Here is a 21,344-nt window from a genome sequence, read left to right as displayed (position 1 = left end):
TCTCACCTCACCACAAGTGGTGGAGGTAGGGCCAACTTGTGGGCCTAGGCTAGGGTCAGGGGCAATTTTGTTTTTACAGTTTAAAGCAGCCCCCTTTGTAAGATGGCAGCAAGGACAGCCAGATGTTCTTCGGGCGGGGGGGGGGGGGGTCCCAGCACCACTCCCTCCCCCGCTTCAAGCTGGTCAGCTTCCTCCGATGTGTCTGGAGTTTTCGACGGTGGGAATGTGCCACCAAAGGGACATCTTGGAGGCCCCTACACTGCCCCTGAAAGCTTTAGCTGGGGGGGGGGGGGGGAGGGGGGTCAGAAGTAAAGCTCCATGGCCGGCACAATCACAGCCCAACTACTGGGATCCCACCCTGTGGATTCTCTGGGCTACACCAAAAGGCCCCAGTTTCTAATCCTATTCTATCCAGTTATCCCTGCAGTAATGTGGATATTGGGTGGGAACAGGATTGTACCCGCCATGGTCGAACAACTTGCCAATACACACGCTCTAGGTTCATGGGTTTCTTGAGCAAGGTACTGGAGGGCAGTACGCCATCAAGAGTCACTGCAGGAGGGAAAGAAGGAATAAAGACAGAATATGGTTTGTGGAGTCCAATAATGTGCTTGGAAGGCTCTAGCCTTGTCTGCATGATTTGTTGAAGCATTGCTTCTTTTTCCCCTTTGACTTTGCTAGTTCAAGTGCTCCACCCAGCAGTCTGGCTTACAACTAATGAAGTGGTGCTAGCTTTAAGTTACAAGACTTCCCTGGACCCACAGCCGAGAAGATGGGATTAGCGTCTGCCTGTGTTTTTTAGGACCAGATAATCCAGTTTGTGACTTGTCCTGCATTTCCTAAAATGTAAGGTAGGCACAAAAAGGGGTCACGTTCCAACTGTGCTATTGGTGTAAAATTACCCCCAAATCCTCTTGCCGTTCTGTGGTAGTGTTTTGGAAGTGGATGTTGTGCTGTTACTGAATTATCAGCAGCAATAAACAAACCGCGGGGCTGAGGTTTTCCACTCACCTGCCTGCTAATTTCTGCTCTTTAAAATGAATGAGCAAGAAATCATAAGCTGATGAGTGTGAGCACAGAATTGGAAAATTCCCAGAACTTGCCATGATCCCACCCTCTGTTCTGCCCTTATCCAGCCAGGACTTGGGAGAGGGAAGGGAGAAAGGATTGCATTTTATATAGCACCGGTGGTCGTGAAAGGCACTATATAAATGCAAGTCATTCTTTTTCTTTCTTTCAATACCTCAGGACATCCCAAAGTGCTTTACAGCCAATGAACCACTTTTAAAGTATAGTCACTGTTGTAATGTAGGGAACACGGCAGCCAATTTGCACACGAGCTCCCACAAACAGCAATGTGATAGTGACCTGATTTCTGATGTTGGTTGAGGGATAAATGCAGGTGCAGCAGGCGGTTAAGATGGCAAATGGTATGTTGGCCTTCGTAGCGAGAGGGTTCGAGTACAGGAACAAGGATGTCTTGCTGCAGTTGTACAGGGCCTTGGTGAGACCGCACCTTGAGTATTGTGTGCAGTTTTGGTCGCCTTATCTGAGGAAGGATGTTCTTGCCATGGAAGGAGTGCAGCGAAGATTCACCAGACTGATACCTGGGATGGCAGGAATGACGTATGAGGAGAGATTGTGTCGATTGGGCTTATACTCGCTAGAGTTTAGAAGATTGAGAGGGGATCTCATCGAAACCTATAAAATTCTGTCAGGCCTGGACAGACTAGATGCAGGAAGGATGTTTCCGATGGCCGGGGAGTCCAGAACCAGGGGTCATAGTCTAAGGGGTAAGCCATTTAGGACTGAGATGAGGAGGAATTTCTTCACCCAGAGAGTGGTGAACCTGTGGAATTCTCTGCCAGAGGGCAGTGGAGGCCAATTCATTAAATATATTCAAGAAGGAGTTGGATATATTTCTTAAGGCTAAAGGGATCAAGGGATATGGGGAGAAGGCAGGGACAGGGTACTGAATTTGGATGATCAGCCATGATCTCATTGAATGGCGGAGCAGGCTCGAGGGGCCGAATGGCCTACTCCTGCTCCTATCTTCTATGTTTCTATGTAAATATTGGCCAGGACACCAGGGATAACTCCCCTGCTCTTCTTTGAAATAGTGCCATGGAATCTTTTACATCCACCTGAGGCCAGATGGGGCAGTTGGTTTAATCCGAAGGTCGGCACCTCTGACAGTGCAGCACTCTCTCAGTACTGCACTGGAGTGCCAGCCTAGATTGCGTGCTTCAAGTCTCTGGAGTGGGGTTTGAACCCACAACCTTCTGACTCAGAGGTGGGAGCATTACCACTGAGCCACGGCTGACACTTCGAAGCAAGGACCTTCTAGTCTGTATGTGACCCATTTTGAATTAACATCACTGTAACGAGAAGGCAACAAGTCACCACTGAGAAAATGCTGGTCCGTAGTTCACTGAAGTACTATGAGCTCACTGACACAGGCCTGGAGAGGAAGCAGAGATAGGAGGCCAATGGTTAACTTAATGGTGTATTTTAGCACAGAATCAGTATTTACAAAAGATAGGTTGTGAAATAATCTACGTTGACAGTAATGGGTCAGTGTATTTATGGGAACACAAGAGGCAAACACTGGGCAGTGAGCGCAGCCAGGAGACACCTCGCTGTCACTGGGCCTAACATTTTGGTAGCATCAATCGAGGGAAGATTGGGGGGTAGGATTCGGGGCAAATTGTGCGTGGAGTGCCCTGTGCCATCAAGGAGATTGAACAAGGGCCTCAGGTCGAAGCACACAGCCAGTAAGAGCATCTGCCCAGTGGAATCTCTGACCAGGCCTCTTCCGAATTGCACTGGTGTGTGGTTCGCTCTGTGCCGACTCAACTAAAGTCTGGTTACAACCCCTGTGAGAATCGCAGTGAAAGTGAATTGCAGGCCCGTCATCATGAGGAGTGAATTTTCCCACACACCATTACTAACCTGAAATGACCTCTTCAGGTCCTGTGTATGAAGTGACATTTGTATTTAAAAAAGATTTGAGTACAGACTCCATCTTGTGGCTGTTGCAGGAAGAGCAGTTTCTCACACGGTGAGATTGATCTTGGGGCTTTTACCCACTGTTGTCCCCTTAGTGGTTATACCAGATGGGCTGGGGAGTATACGTATCGGGTTCCATACCCCATGTCTAACAATGGCCCCATTTTACAGTACTCCAAGCATTGGGATTTATGCAGGGCTTCCTCTCAATTCAAATGTGGAAAGCACATTCAGTACCCGACTACACAGGCTAACGTTACTAATCATATTTATTTACACTTCAGTTATACAGAAACAGTAATATTGGGCCGGTACATGAAAAGTACAAGATGATATTGCTATACTCACATAACAATTAGATTTCTTTTAGCCTTAAAAGGGACATGCACCACCTGAATAGAATATATTGTGCATTACACACCCATCGATTATAGTTCCTTTGTCACCATCATACTGTCTGGCATCATTAACAGCTGCAGCTCCAGCTGAAGTAGATGCTCCTTGGGAGAGTTGTGCTGTTCAGCATTCCAGGCCACCCTTCCCCGAGGAGAGGAAGGCAGAGTGCTCAGGAGGAGGTGATAGGCACCGTGAATGTCTACAGCACCCTGCAGCACACATGGGAGCAGATTGGGCAAGAGGTTCTTTGATCATCCAAAAATGTGCCAGGATAAGGTTACCCAATAATTCCCTACGGTCAGATTATGGGCAAAGTAAGCAGGCCGTAAAACAGTTCCTCCCAAACTATTACACACTGCCTGCAGCGGCATGAAAGGCAACCATATAGGCCTGTTCATTGTTTAATACACCACAGCAGGGCACTCTCTACTGCCGTAAGCTACAACCAGAGCTCCAGGGCCTAGAAATTCAGTGGCCTGCGCCACCAGTTTGCGCCCAAAGAGGGCTTTTGCGCCACTGTCCAAACCTACCGCGATATTTAGCGGGGCGCTAATGGCGGCGTTAGCCTGTAGCGCTGCGCCGCCACCGATGACATCATCGGTGTGCACAGCGCCCCGCTATCGCCCCGCTGGCCATATTTGGTCGCTGCCGCCTCCTCCGCGCCGGCTGCAAACAGCGACCGGTACACAGGGGCCTACCTGTGCCGGTAGTGGCGCTAGTTAAGGTGGAGGTGCGGCCAGCCGCTTTTTCGGCGGCCGCCTGCCCGCACCTCCGTCCCCGGCCTCCTACACCCCCCCCCCCCGCGGCATTGCCGGCTGTTTCCTGAGAGCCCGGCACGTCTCCTTGGTGCCGGGCTCATTTGCCAGCACTCGCGAGCGGGGATCGCGCTGTTGCAGGCACCTCCCCCTTAAGAGTGAGAGGAAGGCCTGCAGTACCGCAGGCTGCCGTGCCGCAGCGGGTGGCGCTGCGGCACTTTGCACGCCGATATTCAGTTTCAGCGCCCCAAGCGGGGCGCCGAAACCCTTGTTTAGCGGCCGGCTTCCACTTGGGGCGCTGAAACTGAATATCTCGCTGGCGCAAGTGGCTCCGCGCGCAGCGGTAATTCCGGCGCCCAGGCGAGCTGGGCGCCCCAAACTGAATTTCTAGGCCCAGGTCTTTAAAGCTGTGCCCTGAAAACAATTATCTTAACAAAATCTAACTGCACGATGCATTACTCTCAGACACCTGGCTGCAGGAGGGGGGTCACTGTATGTGCGCTTGAGATTTCCAACATCTCAATGCTACCTCTCTGCATGTCAAATGGGCTCAGAACAAGGAAGGAGGCAACTCCTGCTGCAGCCGCAACATAAAGAATGGCCATTGGCTGAGGACAATTGGCACCCATGCAACTGCATCCAGTCTTCAGGAGGTGAGGGAGGTAAAACTGGTCTTATTTTCTCAATACATTCATTGCAATACAAATGTTTACAGTGTTATATATTTACAGAAAGTCCAGCCAAGCTTTATTACGTGTTGTCAAGGTCACCCGCAGAGTGTTGAGAGGAAGCAGCTCGGTTGCCTAGTGTTCCACAGGAAGTGATGTCAAACTCTACGCTAATTCTGGTAGGCTGAAGGCAACAACAAAAAACACACGAGATCAAGATTTGCAACGGTTATGAGACAGAGGCAAGAGGACGGGATTGGCAGTGGATCATGGAGCAGGAACATGCTGGGTTCATACCTGGAGAATTACCAATCATAACTGCTGCCAAGTGAGGCACCTGCTTCCCCACAAGGAAAGGCAGAGGGGGAGAAATTCGGTATCGCCCCGTTTGGGACGCAATTATCGGCCGGGCGCAAGGTTTAGCGCCTGGCGCTAATTATCGCCTCCGACTGCAAACTTGGCTTCTATCGCCCCTGGAGGTGATTGGAGCGCTAAATCAGGCGCTACACACCTCTCTTAAGGTGCTAACGCCGAGGAGCGAGGCGCTACCTCAGAGCGCTGGCGAAGCTCATGTGATGTCAGTCAGCAATGGAACACAGACACACTGGCGCCGGCCAGTTCTTAAAGGGGAGGGTTGATCTTGCTCTCCATCCACACCCTGCTCATTGCAGCCTTGAATCTCGGCCCGGAGAGACCTGTACATCAAATCTGCTGGAAAGAACAATGGAGAGACCCAGGGAAAGAGCTCAGAGTGCAGCCCTCACAGTCTCTTCTAAATCGGTGCAAGGAAGGTCAAATCAAAATGAACCTGCAAAGTGCTGCTCAGTACCCAAAACTCCTTCACACAGTGTTAAATCTCTCCAGAAGTCTCTCTCTCTCTCTCTCTCTTAGAATGCGTGGCACAAAAATGGCAGGAAGCGGCCGCCTTTAAATAGCGCGCCCCCAGTTCCTCCCCTCTACCCGTCGTTGCTAGCGGCAGGCGGAAAGGCAGGGGGTGCTACTCAATATCCGGTCCGGGGCGCTACCGGGGCGTTGCACGCTCGACTGATGTCACGATCTGTGGGCTAATAGGCGGCACAAAGCAACCGAATTTTTCCCACAGAAGATCTACCTCTGTTTCTATGGTGACCCCAGACCATGTTACTAATGAGGGGGGGGGGGAGGAAAGAATGTACCCAGACCATGCTATCAGGAGATAATCACCACCCCCCTCCTCCCCAGGTCCCACTCGTATCAGGAAGTCTCACTCTCTCAAGCCTATCCTGGTATCAGAGGAGTTAGCTCCCCCCCACCCCCCCCAAGGCCATCCTAGTAGCAGTCGAGTGCCCTCCAAGACATTTCTCCTCATACATGTAAATTCAAGCCTGTATAAAAAAGTGATCATCACAGCGCTGACTGTGTCTGTCCACATCCAGACTAAATTTATAAGAGGGGTTAAAACGGGAAGGAATAAAATGGTGGTAGTTTTGTCACCATAGAAACAGAGGTAGATCTTACTAATCTGCACTTCATGCACAGAGCGGGAATGGAGGGTCCAAGCTCCGCGCCACCTGATTCGGAGTCTCTAGCCCACAGCATCTCCTGTAGGACAAATGTGTCATTTAAAAGATGGCAGCAGTGTTCAAACCAGTTCCAGGAAAGTACCTCCTGCCCATGAAACTACTCACTGAAGAGAACAATCCTCAAGGGGAGATTCTTTTCCCCGCTTATTACTCCTGCTCCTAGTTTTTTTTTTGTTTAAATGGAGATGCCATGGCAAATGGCAAAGGTTAGAAAGAGTAGGGGGACAGATGGTTAACAGTAATTATTAGTGACGGGCCAAACTTGTGTTTCAACAGCTTGTAAAAAGGAAAGATGGAGAATGAGGCGCTCCACAGGTTCTATGTGTGGGAAAGAGAGAGAGAGAGAGAGAGAGAGAGAGTGATGTCTTGCGGGTCGCTCTTCCGTGCTGCTGGCACGTAACCGGCCGAGGATGTCTGATGGTCCATCCCGCACGCTTGTGTGTCTCTGTACAGCGAGCACTGCCCACCCACCTGCCGGGATGATTTTAGTATAGTTGCACTGCGCTTCGTAGGGTGCAGACCCCCTCCTTCTGGTCTGTGCTGGAGGAAGACGCGGATGTTGGGCACGTAACTCCACGAGCGGCCCAGAGCTGGCTTCACACCTCCGCCAGTGTCCTGGACGACACAGTTTGTCACCTGACAAGTGAAGAGAGTCAATGGAATCAGTCTGCCTTTCACTCTCTGGGTTTGGTTCATTCTTTACGGTTTGAAGATAGGCTCATCGAACAATTAAACAGTTAACTCTGCCAATGGTTCAGTGAGTTACCTGTTCTCTAAAGTGGAAATGAGGTGCTACTATTAATCTCAGCCCCCTGAACTAGGAAGAGCAGTGGGCTGAGGGGGAGGTAGAGAAAAAACAGTCAGCTAAAGTTTCCACACTCTAGCTGTTATCCAAGTGACTCCTAACGGAACGTACAAGTGCGGACATTGAGCGAGAGTAAAAAGAGAACACTTGCCTTTATATAGCGCCTTTCCCAACATCACGACATCCCAAAATGCTTTACAGCCAATGAAGTACTTTAGAAATGGAATCACTGTTGTAATGTAGGAAACGCAGCAGCCAATTTTGTGCACAGCAAGCTCCCACAAACAGCAATGAGAGAACGACCAGAAAATCTGTTTTAGTGATGTTGGTTGAGGGATAAATATTGGCCAGGACACCGGGGGGGAACTCCCCCGCTCCTCTTCGCTGTCTTTTAAGTCCACCTGAGAGGGCAGTTGGGGCCTCGGTTTAAGTTGCCTTGAATCTACTTCCACCACCCTTTAAGGCAGTGCATTCCAGATCATAGCAATCATTGCGTAAAAAACATTCTCCTCCTCTCCCCTCTGGTTCTTTTGCTAATTATCTTAAATCTGTCTCCTCTTATCGACCCTGTGGAAACAGTTTCTCCTTATTTACTCTGTCAAAACCCTTCATAATTTTGAATACTGTTAAATCTCCCCTTAACGTTTCTGCTCTAAGGAGAACGATCGCAGCTTCTCCAGTCTCTCATCCCTGGCATCATTCTGGTAAATCTCATCTGAAAGGCGGCACCTCCGACAGTGCAGCACTCCCTCAGCACTGCACTGGAGAATCAGCCAGTAGGATCGGGCTTGGATGCAACACCCTGACACTCGGTGTCTAGGCTCACACATGAAGGGCCCCGTGATAGAGGGACTGGAAGGTGGTGCACATCTATCATCACAACAGCGACTATACTTCAAAAAGTACGTCGTTGGCTATAAAACACTTTGGGTCATCCCAAGGTCATGAAAGGCGCTGTTTAAATGCAAGTCCTTTTTTTCTTTATCAAACGGTAGCTCAGCACAAGCCTGTGCCTTCAGGAGAGGAACAAATCTTAACAACATTCACAAATGAGCAGAAATGGTTAAGATCATAGAATCATACAGTACACAAGAAGGACATTCAGCCCATCATGCTAGCTCGTTAAAGGAGCTATCCAACTAGTCCCACTCCCCTGCTCTTTCCCCATAGCCCTGGAAATTCTTCCTTTTCAAGTATTTATCTAATTCCCTTTTGAAAGTTGCCTTGAATCTGCTTCCACCGCCCTTTCAGGCAGTGCATTCCAGATCATGACATCGCGTGGCGTAAAAAAAAATTCTCCTCATCTCCCCTCTGGTTCTTTTGCCAATTATCTTAAATCTGTCTCCTCTGGTTATCAACCCTGTGGAAACAGTTTCTCCTTATTTACTCTGTCAAAACCCTTCATAATTTTGAACACTCTTAAATCTCCCCTTAACTTTTCTGCTCTAAGGAGAACAATCGCAGCTTCTCCAGTCTCTCCACATAATTGAAGTCTCTCATCCCTGGTATCATTCTGGTAAATCTCCCTTGCACCATAATAATAAATAATCAAGGCTTTGCACTGTTATACTGATAAATTCTGCCCAACCATTTATTTTAAAGTAAACAGATCACGCAGCCCTGTGTGTGGAACAGAGTTTCCCGAACTCACTATCACAGCGACACCCAGTTCTCTGGCCATCGTCTTCAGTTCCCTCGCTAGCTGCATCATGAGAGACATACCTAAAAAATAAAACGCAAAGACACACACAACAGACATTGCAGCAGACCGGAAAAAAGAGTCGGATCATTCTAGAATTAGGAGAATTTCGGCGCTGGCGGTCAAAGCTAGCGCTGCAGGGGCTGAGGGACTCTGACCGTTCACATTGCGAGATGGCGCGTGGCCTCTGTCTCGTCAGCAGGCTACCTCGACAACACATTTTGGCCCCACAAATCAACGCGGGGGGGGGGGGGGGGGGGGGAGGGGCTCCACAACGCGGCAGAAGTGTTGAGATGCCCCCACCAGGGTCTTCTGCTACTGACCAAGCTGTGGGGTCAGTGGGAGGTCGCTTAATTTAGGCACTGGTGGGTATATGCCCAAATGGCCGGATCTGAAACCTGGGCTATGGGGGGATTGTCGGGGGGAGGGGGGGGCTCAGTCCCTATCCTAGGAAGATAAATTTCATGCCTCCTTGGACCCTGTTATAAGGGGCCCTGGTAATTATAGACCAGGTTTGGGGTGGCGGATTCCTTTCCTGGAAGGACATTAATGGGTTTTACCACAATCCGGCCTATTTCAGTCATTTTCCTGGTGCCAACCACAAATTACCAGGTTTATTGAATTCGATTTCACAATTTGCCATGGTGGGAGTTGAACCCGTGACCTCTGGGTTGCTAATCCAATACCATCCTACTGACCCTCGGAGTTTTCCTGTCCTGGGTCCTTCTGTCTCCTCCCGTGGACAGTTAACCCACCAGCTCTGCTCTGCTTGACTGTTCCCCCTCCACCTGTACGGTGAGCATCTTCCCCAGCCTTTCCACCGGGGTACGATGGAAGAGGGTGGCTGGTCCCCGAGCTCAGCATTCCTTAGCTCGAGCAGCACCAGCATCCGAGAGCTCAGTCCTCCTGGATACTTTGTATATCCCCGATATCCCACATCCAGGACTGCCAACTCCGGGCGGATGTATTCTGGGAGGAATTATCACATGACCTCCTTGCCCCCAGCACTGGCTGCCTGATACGTCCAACCTGCCAGTGCCCCGCCTTCCCACACCAATTGGAAAGCGAATAGACTCTTCATTTGCCGATTGGATGATCCTTGGCTGTCAATCAAAGTCATTCTCCACCCCCCCCAAATTCTGCAATATTTTTATACTAATAAAAAGTAAATGAAAAACACTATTTATTTAATACCCCCATGATTTTTCTCCAGGATTGCTTGTAGGAGTGTCCGGGAGATTAATCTTCAATTCCCAGGAACTCCAGGTCAATCCTGGTGACCCCTACCCACATCACGCATGGTGGACAACCTTACCACAGGTCTAGCTCCTCCCCCCACCCTTTCTACCCTCCCAGCCGCAGTGCTGGTCCTCACTGGAACTCAGTTCTCACTTATCCGCCCGCGTCCTGCAAATTCAAGGGCCTCTCCACCTTGGGAGGAAACTTCTCCTGTGTACAAGCCCACACTGTCACCGCCTCAATCAGCTCCTCGCAGCTCGAGGTGCTGCTGTAGTTTCCCAATCCTGCATCACTGTTGTCCTGCCCACCATCCCTATTGGAAGAGGTTAGTGGCTGAACTGCACCCAGGCCAATGCTGCTCTTTAAGCAGCAACTAAGGACCTAGGAACAGGAGGAGGCCATTCAGCCCCTCGAGGCTGTTCCACCATTCAATTAGATCACGGCTGATCTGTATCTTAACTCCATTTACCCTCTGGGTTTCATATCCCTTAATACCCTTGCCTAACAAAAATCAATCCCAGTTTTGAAGTTTTCAATTGACCCCCAGCTTCAACAGCTTTTTGGGGGAGAGAGTTCCAGATTTCCACTACCCTTTGTGTGAAGAAGTGTTTCCTGACATCACCCCTGAACGGCCTAGCTCTAATTTTAAGGTTCTGCCCCCTTGTTCTGGACTCCCCCCCACCAGAGGAAATAGTTTCTCTCTCTCTATCCTATCAACTCCTTTAATCATCTTAAACACCTCAATCAGACCACCCCTTAATCTTCTAAACTCAAGGGAATAGAAGCCTAGTCTCTGCAACCTGTCCTCATAATCTAACCCTTGTAGCCCGAGGAGCTGGGCGGTACTGCTGCCAGAATGCCTCTCTCTCCCGCTATCCTGCCCCCTAGTGGCACAGCTGAGACTTGTCAATTCACTGAGAGGGAGCCGCAGGCACAAACCTGAAGCCCGGTATCCTGTGCCCCAGCGCAGTGCCCCTCACTTGTTAAATTTAATTCTATCAAGCTGGATAAAGGACAGCCCGCTTGAGCGGATCATTTCAAACGATATCTCACCTTCTACCTGATGACCACCCAAAATGGAGGAGAGCACAGCTGAGGCCGAATCGACCACAACAGCTTTTACTGAGCTGCGAGCGCCCGTCACCTGCGGAGACAATAAGAGCTGTCAGCACGAAAATCACCAGCACACAACGAAAAGGTGGCAGTAAGTGGGGGGGGGGGGGGGGGGGCGGGCAGGGGAGGAGACTCTCTAGCAGGACCTTCCATTTCATCATGCTGTGGGGGTGGGGGACGTGGGGGAAAGAGCCTCTAGTAGGAGACATGGGGAGGTCGTAAAAACCCATCTGGTTCACTAATGTCCTTTAGGGAAGGAAATCTGCCGTCCTTACCCGGTCTGGCCTCTATGTGGCTCCAGACCCACATCAATGTGGTTGATTCTTAACTGCCCTCTGAAATGGCCTAGCAAGCCACTCAGTTGTCAAGAAGGCAGCTCACCACCACCTTCTCAAGGGCAATTAGGGATGGGCAATAAATGCTGGCCCACATCCCGTGACTGAATTTTTAAAAAGTACCCCGATATTCATAATCTTCCGCCCCCCCGCCACTTCCTACCTGGCGGGTGAAGCTCGTCCTGAAGTCCTGCAGTACATCAAGCATGCGGTACACTTCAAACACACGCACCACCTCGATCCTCTGAAGAGCTTCACTCTGCAAAACAAGGGAGAGGAGGTGTGAGGGAGAGAATGAGACAAGTGGAAGGAGTGGAGGGAGCAAGTAGGAAAGTGAGGAGGAAGAAAGAAAGCCTTGCATTGCACAGCATGTCTCCGAAGGCCTCAAAGCGCTTCACGGCCAATGAGGTACTTTTTAACCGTAGTTACTATTTTTAACGGAGGGAAATGTAGAGGAGAGCGCGAGAGTGACGGAGGTGGGTATTCTGCCCCTACCTGCCCCTCCATGGTGTCGACCTGGCTTTGGATCAGGTGCAGGAGGCGAGAGGCGGTCAGTCCCCCTGTCGAATCAATGTAGAGGACTTTCTGCTGCAGCTCACACGAGATGTTCACTGCTAAACTGAGGCACACCTTCAACAGCAAGTATTGGAGAGGTTAAACCACTGAAGCACATTCGCCCCTTTCCCCTAACTAGCAGAATCATCCAATTGTGTCGTTTCGATAAAAATTCAGAGGAATAACTTCACGAGGCAAGGAAAATCATCATCATACAAGGTATCGGCGGCAGTAAACACGGATTATTTTGGAGCAGGTGCCCGCCTGGCGAGAGTTTAATCTTCAGTACACAATGGTTGCCGAGCAACGCCTGGTAATGTGTGTGGGAGAAGGGAAGGGGGTCTCCTTGCCAGTAGCGGCCTCTCTCAGACCCACACTCCCGTCTACTGAGGCTCCACACTGGGTACAGACCCTCACAAAGTTACCCCTTGGATATCTCGTGCACCTCTCTGGGCCTCCATTTGTGGCCTGGAATGCTCCGTGTTGTTCCCTCATCTCCTTGCTCTCCAGGGAAATACAGCTAGGGAATACTATTGGGAGACAAGGTTATTCCCGCTTCCAGACAGCAAGCGAAAGGGCCATTTTCAAAGCAGAACTACTTCACAGAACTCGCAGTCCTGCGGTTTGTTTTCCATCTTCTTCTTGTGGGGGAAACGCCAGCCCTCTACTTGGTCGGTGAAGGTGACTCAACCCGCAGCTCACCGTGTGAGGAAATCGCTGGTGCTGCTCTAGATCTTGTGGTGCAGCACTCCAGAGAGTGGCCGTTGACCAAGGCCCCTGACCACAATTTAATGGGGAAAGCCATGACAGGCTGAGCATGGAGTATTCACCGGCCTCAGGGATTGGACACAAACTTCACCGCGACAAAAACTCACCTTCTGATTGACGGCAAAATCATAAAATCCGATTTTTTGGGGGTAAGTTCACCCTCCCTCACTCTTGCTGGGGCAGCTAATGGGTTCTGAGGAACAGCCCCTTTAAATAGCCCTGGAGCTAGGATCATAGACTCTAAGTGTGGGTCATAAAGCTGGATGAATACACTGGGTTTGATCACTTTTGGCGCTGTGAGAAGCTTCCAGAACTTTTATTTCCTTGCAGGTTTAAACTGTGGCCAGATGCCTGTCCCAGGAGAGTGACTGGGTTGGGGAAGAGTCCGGGTCATGGGCAAAGTGTGCATGGTCCATAGAGGGATCGAGGTTGATGGGACAAATGGCCTGTTCTGGTTCTGCACTTTAAGCTTCTATGACCAGCTGCAGAAGAGAAACCCAGGGCACCTGAACAGCCATCTCACACTCTGATAGCAGCTAGCCTCTGCTCGACATTTTACAGATAGTGCAATCATTGTGTACCCATCCGTGACACAACTAGCAGCACGCCAAGGAACCAGTACCTGTGCACCGGCACATCAAATGGGCACCGATCATTAAAGGAACATAGGAATAGAAGGAGGCCATTCAGCCCCTCAAGCCTGCTCCATTATTCAATTAGATCATGGCTGAACCGGACCTTTTTTTAATTCATTTATGGGATGTGGGCGTCACAGGCAAGGCCAGCATTTATTGCCCATCCCTAGTTGCCCTCGAAAAGGTGGTGGTGAGCCGCTGCAGTCCGTGTGGTGAAGGTACTCCCACAGTGCTGACAGGGAGGGAGTTCCAAGATTTTGACCCAGCGACGATGAAGGATCGGCGATATACTGCTAAGTCAGGATGGTGTGTGACTTGGAGGGGAACTTGGAGGTGGTGGTGTTCGCATGCACCTGCTGCCCTTGTCCTTCTAGCTGGAAGAGGTCGTGGGTTTGGGAGTTGCTGTCGAAGAAGCCTTGGCGAGTTGCTGCAGTGCATCTTGTAGATGGTACACACTGCAGCCACGGTGCACCGGTGGTGGAGGGAGTGAATGTTTAAGGTGGTGGATGGGGTGTCAATCAAGCGGGACGCTTTGTCCTCAACTCCATATCCCTCGATACCTTTCCCAATAAAAAATCTATCAATCTCAGACTTGAAAGCTCCAACTGTCCCAGCAGCCACAGTCTTTTGGGGGAAAGGAGTTCCAGATTCCCAATACCCTGTGTGTGTGAAAAAGTGCTTCCTGATTTCACTTCTGAATGGCCCAGCTCTAATTTTAAGATTATGTCCCCTTGTTCTTGATTCTCACATCAGAGGAAATAGTTTCTCTGTATCTACCCTATCGAATCCTTTAATCATTTTAAACATCTTGATCAGATCATCCCCCAATTTTCTATACTCAAAAGAATACAAGCCAGTCCTCAGAATTTAACCCTTTTAGCCCCGGTATCATTCTGGTGAATCTGCGCTGCACCCACTCCAAGGCCAATATATCCTTCCTGAGGTGTGTTGCCCATATTCTTCTTAGGCGAGTAACCAAACCGCCAGGGATGAATAATGTAGGGGAGACGATGAGGCAAATTGAGTCAGATGATATCAGGTGTGGGTTATAAAAGTTTGTAGATTGTAGGAAGCAGGAGAGACTGAGGGAGGTGAATTGTGACACAGATTTAATGTTCCAGGAAAGAATCAAGGCCAATGTTCCCGCTAAGCCGCGTGGCGGTCTGGAGGTCCCGCGCAGACCGCTCACCAACTTTTTAGTGCAAGAAACCGCGCATGCGTGAAAATTTGAATGGGCCACGCAGCCAGTTAAAGGGGCCGCGCACCCAAAAGAAAATTACAGGGAACATTGATCAAAGCCGTTTTTATTGGCGTCTGTGCCACTGGTTCCCCAAATGGCCGGTCTCGGGCAGCCTCAGCTGACTGTAAAACGCCTGGGACTCGCGAAGATCAGCCGTCCAGAAGACCTGTTTTTAGCAATGAGTCCATGAACACAGTGAGGAAGGGGTGTGTAGGATGAAGAAGTTGGAGCTTCAGAGGAACTGAAGGGAAATAATGGATGGTTGAACAAGTGTGATTTGTACCCAGATAATCAGCAAGGACAGTAACGCATCAGTCGCATTTTAAAGCACCTTTGCTGCCAAAGGCCGGAGGGTTCCTACCTGAGTCTTTCCGCTGCCTGGCGCGCCAACAAACTCGGTCAGCTCTCCAGTGTAAAGGCCTGAGTCCAGCAACTTGTCCAGGCTGCAGAGAGCAGGCAGAAATCAAATCATCAACAGCATTTAAAAAGTGGATGACAAGACAAGAGGGAGTCCGACCCAAACGCCTCACTGCTGTGGCAATACAAAGTAATGGAGGCAAAAACATCTCATTCGCGGTTGATGGGCTGATTGACCACCCTCATCCTTACTAATCTTTGTTAGGTACTTCTACATTGGCACTGATTTAGGTCAGAAAACAGGTGACCGGTAATCAGCTCCCCATGTTTACACTGTTAATGGGGAATGAATTCAGGGCATGGGTACCCTGTTAATGGGGAATGAATACAGAGCATAACGGTACCCTATTAATGGGGAATAAATACAGGACACACGGATAATCTGTTAATGGGGAATAAATAAAGAGATCACTGTTAATATCCTGATGTCCTGGTTCTGGCAAGCCCTATATTCTACATCAGTCTCAGGTACACACTGCCCAATGGCCCAGTTCTACTTCTACACAAGTTAAAAGGGTTTTGTCATCTGAAATCTATTAGTCATTTTTCACAATTTTATGATATCTTTACAAAATCTAGGAAACCTAAAATCGGAGCAAGAAGGCCACAGAGCACCTGGATATCAGTAAGGTAAACCCTGGGCTCTCGGTATGTTAACCCTGCGCTCTCCTACCTATGTGTGTGAACGAGCGGCAGAAACCAAGAAGTGCTCGTCCTGGGAAGGGTGTAGTGCAGAGTCACCAGAATGACACCAGGGACAGGTTGCATAAACCTGGCTTGTATTTCCCTTGAATTTAGAAGGTTGAGGGGTGATCTAATTGAGGTGTTTAAAATTATGAAGGAATTCAATAGGATAGATAAGGAAACTCTTGTTTAAACGGCACCTAAATATCCGGAATTCTCTATTAACCGGCAAAATTCATACTCTGAAAACACCTCAATAACCGGAATTGTTGCCAAGTCCGAGTCTCCCACAGTGGCCGAGTTAGTCAGTGGGGGTAGTTCTCTAAACTGCCACTACTCGGCTTCTTGGCACTGTCAGAAGTCAGAACACCTCAATAACAGGAGTCTGACTCTTTGTTTGTTAAAAATAGCCTCGGTAGATAACCCTCTCCGTCATCCAGAATTTTTAATCAACCGGCACCATCCCGGTCCCGTCGGTGCCGGATACCAGAGTTTCCTGTACAGAGAAACTGTTTCCTCTGTGGGGGGGGGGGGGGGGGAAATCCAGAACAAGAGGGCATAATCTTAAAATTGGAGTTAGGCAATTTAGGAATGAAATTAGGAAGTATTTGTTCCCCACAAAGGGGAGTAGAAATCTAAAACTCTTTCCCAAAGGGCAGTGGATGCTGGGACAATTGAAAATTTCAAGAATGAGATCGATAGTTTTTTGTTAGGTAAGGGCATCGATGGATATGGATCAAAGGCGGGTAATTGGAGTGGAGGTACAGACCAGCCATGATCTAACTGAATGGCGGAACAGGCTCGAGGGGCTGAATGGCCTCCTCCTGTTTCTAATGTATACAGCGCGGCTTTCCTTTAAGATGCAGCGGGTGGATCGGGCAGTACCTACTTCTGGTTTCCTGTAGACAAGATGGCCGTGGAACCCAGAAGTTCCTCGTAGAGATCAGCACCATTGGAAGGGAAGGGAGAATACTGGGCAAGTAGCACACGCCTCACTGCGACCAGCGTCTGAGAACAGGAAAGATACTGAGCGTGACCAAACACACGTGGATTAAATGTTCAGATGCAGCACCAAAAAAAAAATCAAGGTAACTTCTCCCCTCTTCAGCACTTGGCACAGCACTGAGCCTGACTAACCAGTGTCAATCCCTGATCCGTGGTGAGTCAGCTATCTCAGCAGGGTGATGGTGAGCAGGTGGTGTTGGGAGGAGAGGGCGATGGGAGGGGAAATTAGCTCATCGCTGCTGCAATAGTGCATCTGTGGACAACGAGCGGGGACAGGATCAGTCCTGGCTGTGCTGCCCTCGACTGGTCGAATAGCCTGTCACCACCTACCGTCTCGGCTGGTAGATGAAGGATGGGCCACTTGTGTTTGGGGGGAAACGGAGGGCCCGCTGACACCCGTGGAAAAATACCCCAGCAGGGAACCAAAGCCTCAGGAGAGAAGGCAAATAAATCGGAGGGAAAACATAATGAAGTTGGCCGCTAATGAACTGAAGCGAGAGGCTGAGCCGCTTCCTGCCAGAGAACGCGAGTTCAAATCCCACCGTGGCACGTTTGAGATTTTGAATTCAGTTTTAAAAATCTGGAAATGAAAAAAGCTGGCATCTTTAAAAGTGATCATGAAGCTGTCGGATTGTCGCTAGAAGTCTAACTAGCTCACCGACTTCCTTTCGGGACGAAAACCTGCCGCCCTTACCCGGTCTGGCCTATATGTGAATCCAGTCCAATACCGACGTGGTTGACTCTTAACCGCCCTCTGAAATGGCCTAGCGAGCCACTCAGTTGTATCAAGCTGCGGCTCAGGGCAACTAGGGGCGGACAATAAATGCTGGCCTGGCCTGGCCTGGCCAGCGACACCCATAGCCTGAGAATGAATTTTGAAAAAGACAGCTTGAAACAGAAATGGCGCCCGGTTCAAGACTGCTGCACCCGTTCATTAGCTGACTGATGATTCCTTTTAACCGCCACTAAACAACGGCAGCTTAATACACGAGGCCCCGATTATTAAATAGGGTGCCTTTAGACTGCCAAGGAGCTGGGACCATCGCTCGAGCCAGTGTCCTCATTACCTTGTAGGAAAGGGAACATTTCTGCGCCAGCTCTTCAACATCTGCAGACACCAAGTTCACCACTGAAAAAGATCGGAGAGTGTATAAAACCGGATTAGAAAGTAACCTCAACCCCAAATGCAGAAGCCCCAGTGTGACACTTCCATCTCGCATACCCACCATACTTGCCACCCATTAGAATGAGACTGGCAGTTCGCGGTTCATTTGTGTGGAACCAGGGGTGGTCTGTGATCTCACAGGCCCATGACCAGTACAAATTAGATTGAGATTCTCAAGGGAGACTTTTTATACCATCAGTCTGAGCTGGATTGGAAAGCAAGCCCCAAATGTAAACAGTGCTAACATTTATACAGCATCTTTAATAGAGGAAAGCATTCCAAGGCAGAGTTAGTAGGTGAATATCACTGCATTCCCCACTAATGGAACAGGTGAATATCACTGCATTCCCCACTAATGGTGGATATCACTGCATTCCCCACTAATGGAACTGGTGAATATCACTGCATTCCCCACTAATGGAACTGGTGAATATCACTGCATTCCCCACTAATGGAACTGGTGGATATCACTGCATTCCCCACTAATGGAACTGGTGGATATCACTGCATTCCCCACTAATGGAACTGGTGGATATCACTGCATTCCCCACTAATGGAACAGGTGAGTATCACTGCATTCCCCACTAATGGAACAGGTGAATATCAGTGCATTCCCCACTAATGGAACAGGTGAATATCACTGCATTCCCCACTAATGGTGGATATCACTGCATTCCCCACTAATGGAACAGATGGATATCACTGCATTACCCACTAATGGAACAGGTGGATATCACTGCATTCCCCACTAATGGAACTGGTGAATATCACTGCATTCCCCACTAATGGAACTGGTGGATATCACTGCAATCCCCACTAATGGAACAGGTGGATATCACTGCATTCCCGACTAATGGAACTGGTGGATATCACTGAAATGCCCACTAATGGAATTAGTGGATATCACTGAATTACCCACTAATGGAACAGGTGAATATCACTGCATTCCCCACTAATGGTGGATATCACTGCATTCCCCACTAATGGAACAGGTGGATATCACTGCATTCCCCACAAATGGAACTGGTGAATATCACTGCATTCCCCACTAATGGAACTGGTGGATATCACTGAAATACCCACTAATGGAATTAGTGGATATCACTGAATTACCCACTAATGGAACAGGTGAATATCACTGCATTACCCACTAATGGAACAGGTGGATATCACTGCAATCCGCACTAATGGAACAGGTGGATATCACTGCATTCCCCACTAATGGAACAGGTGGATATCACTGCATTATCCACTAATGGAATAGGTGGATATCACTGCATTACCCACTGATGGAACTGGTGAATATCACTGCAATCCGCACTAATGGAACAGGTGGATATCACTGCATTCCCCACTAATGGAATAGGTGGATATCACTGCATTATCCACTAATGGAACTGGTGAATATCACTGCATTCCCCACTAATGGAACTGGTGAATATCACTGCATTCCCCACTGATGGAACTGGTGAATATCACTGCATTACCCACTAATGGAACTGGTGAATATCACTGCATTACCCACTAATGGAACTGGTGAATATCACTGCATTACCCTCTAATGGAACTGGTGAATATCACTGCATTCCCCACTAATGGAACTGGTGAATATCACTGCATTACCCACTAATGGAACAGGTGGATATCACTGCATTACCCACTAATGGAACAGGTGGATATCACTGCATTATCCACTAATGGAATAGGTGGATATCACTGCATTCCCCACTAATGGAACTGGTGGATATCACTGCATTACCCACTAATGGAACTGGTGAATATCACTGCATTACCCACTAATGGAACTGGTGAATATCACTGCATTACCCACTAATGGAACAGGTGGATATCACTGCATTCCCCACTAATGGAACAGGTGGATATCACTGCATTCCCCACTAATGGAACAGATGAATATCACTTCATTACCCACTAATGGAAGAGGTGAATATCACTGCATTCCCCACTAATGGAACAGGTGGATATCACTGCATTCCCCACTAATGGAACAGATGGATATCACTGCATTCCCCACTAGGGTCTGTGAGGGGTAGGGTTGCCAACTCTGGTTAGACATATTCCTGGAGGTTACTGCCAACACCCCACCCAGTCAAACAGCTTTTTTTTCCATCTCCAACGTTTTTAAATCTATTAAACAGAAGTTTCAAAGAGAAATAAATAATGCCTGTATTTTTCTCCCGGGTTTCTCGCAGCAGTGTCCACGAGTTTAATCTTTACTTCCTGGAAAATACAGGACACTCCTAGCGGGTTGGCAACCCTAGTGCAGCCCGCCGGCTCCCCGATTTCTTAGCAGATGTCCATACTTGTTGACTTACTAGCACATTATTATTATTATTATTACTGTGGACTAATAAAATGTTTGCTTTTGGGTAGCCTTGTGATATCCAGGAAGCAGGAAAAAAAACTGGGACCCAGTCCAAACCCATACACAGTGATACCTACTGCCACCCCCAACTGGAATTCCAGCAAATTAAAAGCTGGCGTGATTCAGCTTGCACGGGAAGGTATTCTTGCTGGGAGTTTTGAAGAAGTTGTGATCCGACAGTCCCTCTCTAAAAAGATTCGGTGCAGCATGACAACAGTGACTACACTTTTAAAGGGTTTTCATTGGCTGTAAAACGCTTTGAGGACGTGAAAGGCGCGTCAGAAATGCAAGTCTTTGTGAGTATTCCCCATCAGGGAGGCGGTAGCATGGATCAGCTGGGGGTTGGGCGCTCCCTACCTGTTCTTACGTTCTGGTCTCTTAAAGCCTGGATGAGCTGCGCGCTGGCTCCGGGACAGATTCCCTCCCTGAGGATCACCATGGTGGGAGCGGCTCCCGGTGCCCGCACTCACACACAGGGCGGGGGGGACCAGCTAGACTTTTATATAAAGAGTGTCTCGGCCCCCCAAGCCCCCGACAGCCAGCCTCTCTCTGCCGGGACTCCGGCCTCTCGCTGCTTCCTGATCGCGGCGCCTCCGCTCGCTACATTTTCCCGCCAGAAACTGACACCGTCCAAGTTACTGTCACCGCGTTCTAGAACCTCGTGACGTCACCGAGTGTTTGGTTCAAAAATTTTGGACCGCCCCCTTCCCCCCCGTAAATACTCGTGTAATCCCGCCTTTAAAACACTGCTCTCCGACCGTAAATACTGATATAACCCCGCATCCTATAAAACCAGAAACTGTTGGAAATACCCAGCTGGTCAGGCAGTATCTATATATAGAGAGAGAGTGAGTTATCCTGACCTGCTGAGTATTTCCAGCGTTTTCTGATGATATTTCAGATTTTTA

The 21,344-nt window shown here is 49.1% G+C and overlaps 1 protein-coding gene across 4 annotated transcripts; it reads right to left on the bottom strand.

Annotated features, from left to right (window-relative positions):
• Positions 1 to 3,260: 3,260 nt before the first annotated feature.
• rad51d (RAD51 paralog D) lies at positions 3,261 to 21,092 on the bottom strand. Of its 4 annotated transcripts, none has more exons than XM_085964310.1 (10): positions 20,794 to 21,092; positions 17,953 to 18,014; positions 16,770 to 16,888; positions 15,141 to 15,222; positions 12,077 to 12,211; positions 11,745 to 11,840; positions 11,187 to 11,277; positions 8,847 to 8,917; positions 6,862 to 7,026; positions 3,261 to 5,012 (listed from the first exon to the last, which is right to left on the bottom strand). In XM_085964310.1, the coding sequence occupies exons 1-10, from the start codon at positions 20,873 to 20,875 to the stop codon at positions 4,911 to 4,913; spliced, it is 1,005 nt and encodes a 334-aa protein (XP_085820436.1). In that variant the 5' UTR covers positions 20,876 to 21,092; the 3' UTR covers positions 3,261 to 4,910. The 4 variants fall into 4 exon arrangements, with proteins under 4 accessions (XP_085820436.1, XP_085820437.1, XP_085820439.1 ...); XM_085964311.1 differs by lacking the exon at positions 20,794 to 21,092 and adding an exon at positions 18,112 to 18,289; XM_085964313.1 differs by lacking the exon at positions 8,847 to 8,917.
• Between the last annotated feature and the right edge of the window lie 252 nt (positions 21,093 to 21,344).

The sequence above is a fragment of the Somniosus microcephalus genome, chromosome 22 (genome assembly GCF_052327205.1).
Source record: "Somniosus microcephalus isolate GS21.2 chromosome 22, FLI_Smic_1.0, whole genome shotgun sequence".
In the NCBI taxonomy this organism is placed as follows: domain Eukaryota; kingdom Metazoa; phylum Chordata; class Chondrichthyes; order Squaliformes; family Somniosidae; genus Somniosus; species Somniosus microcephalus.
The sequence above is the reverse complement of the archived record's forward strand: the minus strand, read 5'-3'. Positions and strand labels throughout refer to the sequence as shown.

Excerpts from the sequence above, each read along its gene's own strand:
- rad51d (XM_085964310.1), bottom strand. The coding sequence starts at position 20,875 with ATGGTGATCCTCAGGGAGGGAATCTGTCCCGGAGCCAGCGCGCAGCTC. Across the intron at positions 16,889-17,952 it reads AATGTTCCCTTTCCTACAAG|ACGCTGGTCGCAGTGAGGCG; the intron begins GTAATGAGGACA and ends TCCTGTTCTCAG. Across the intron at positions 15,223-16,769 it reads TTGTCTACAGGAAACCAGAA|CCTGGACAAGTTGCTGGACT; the intron begins GTAGGTACTGCC and ends TGCTCTCTGCAG.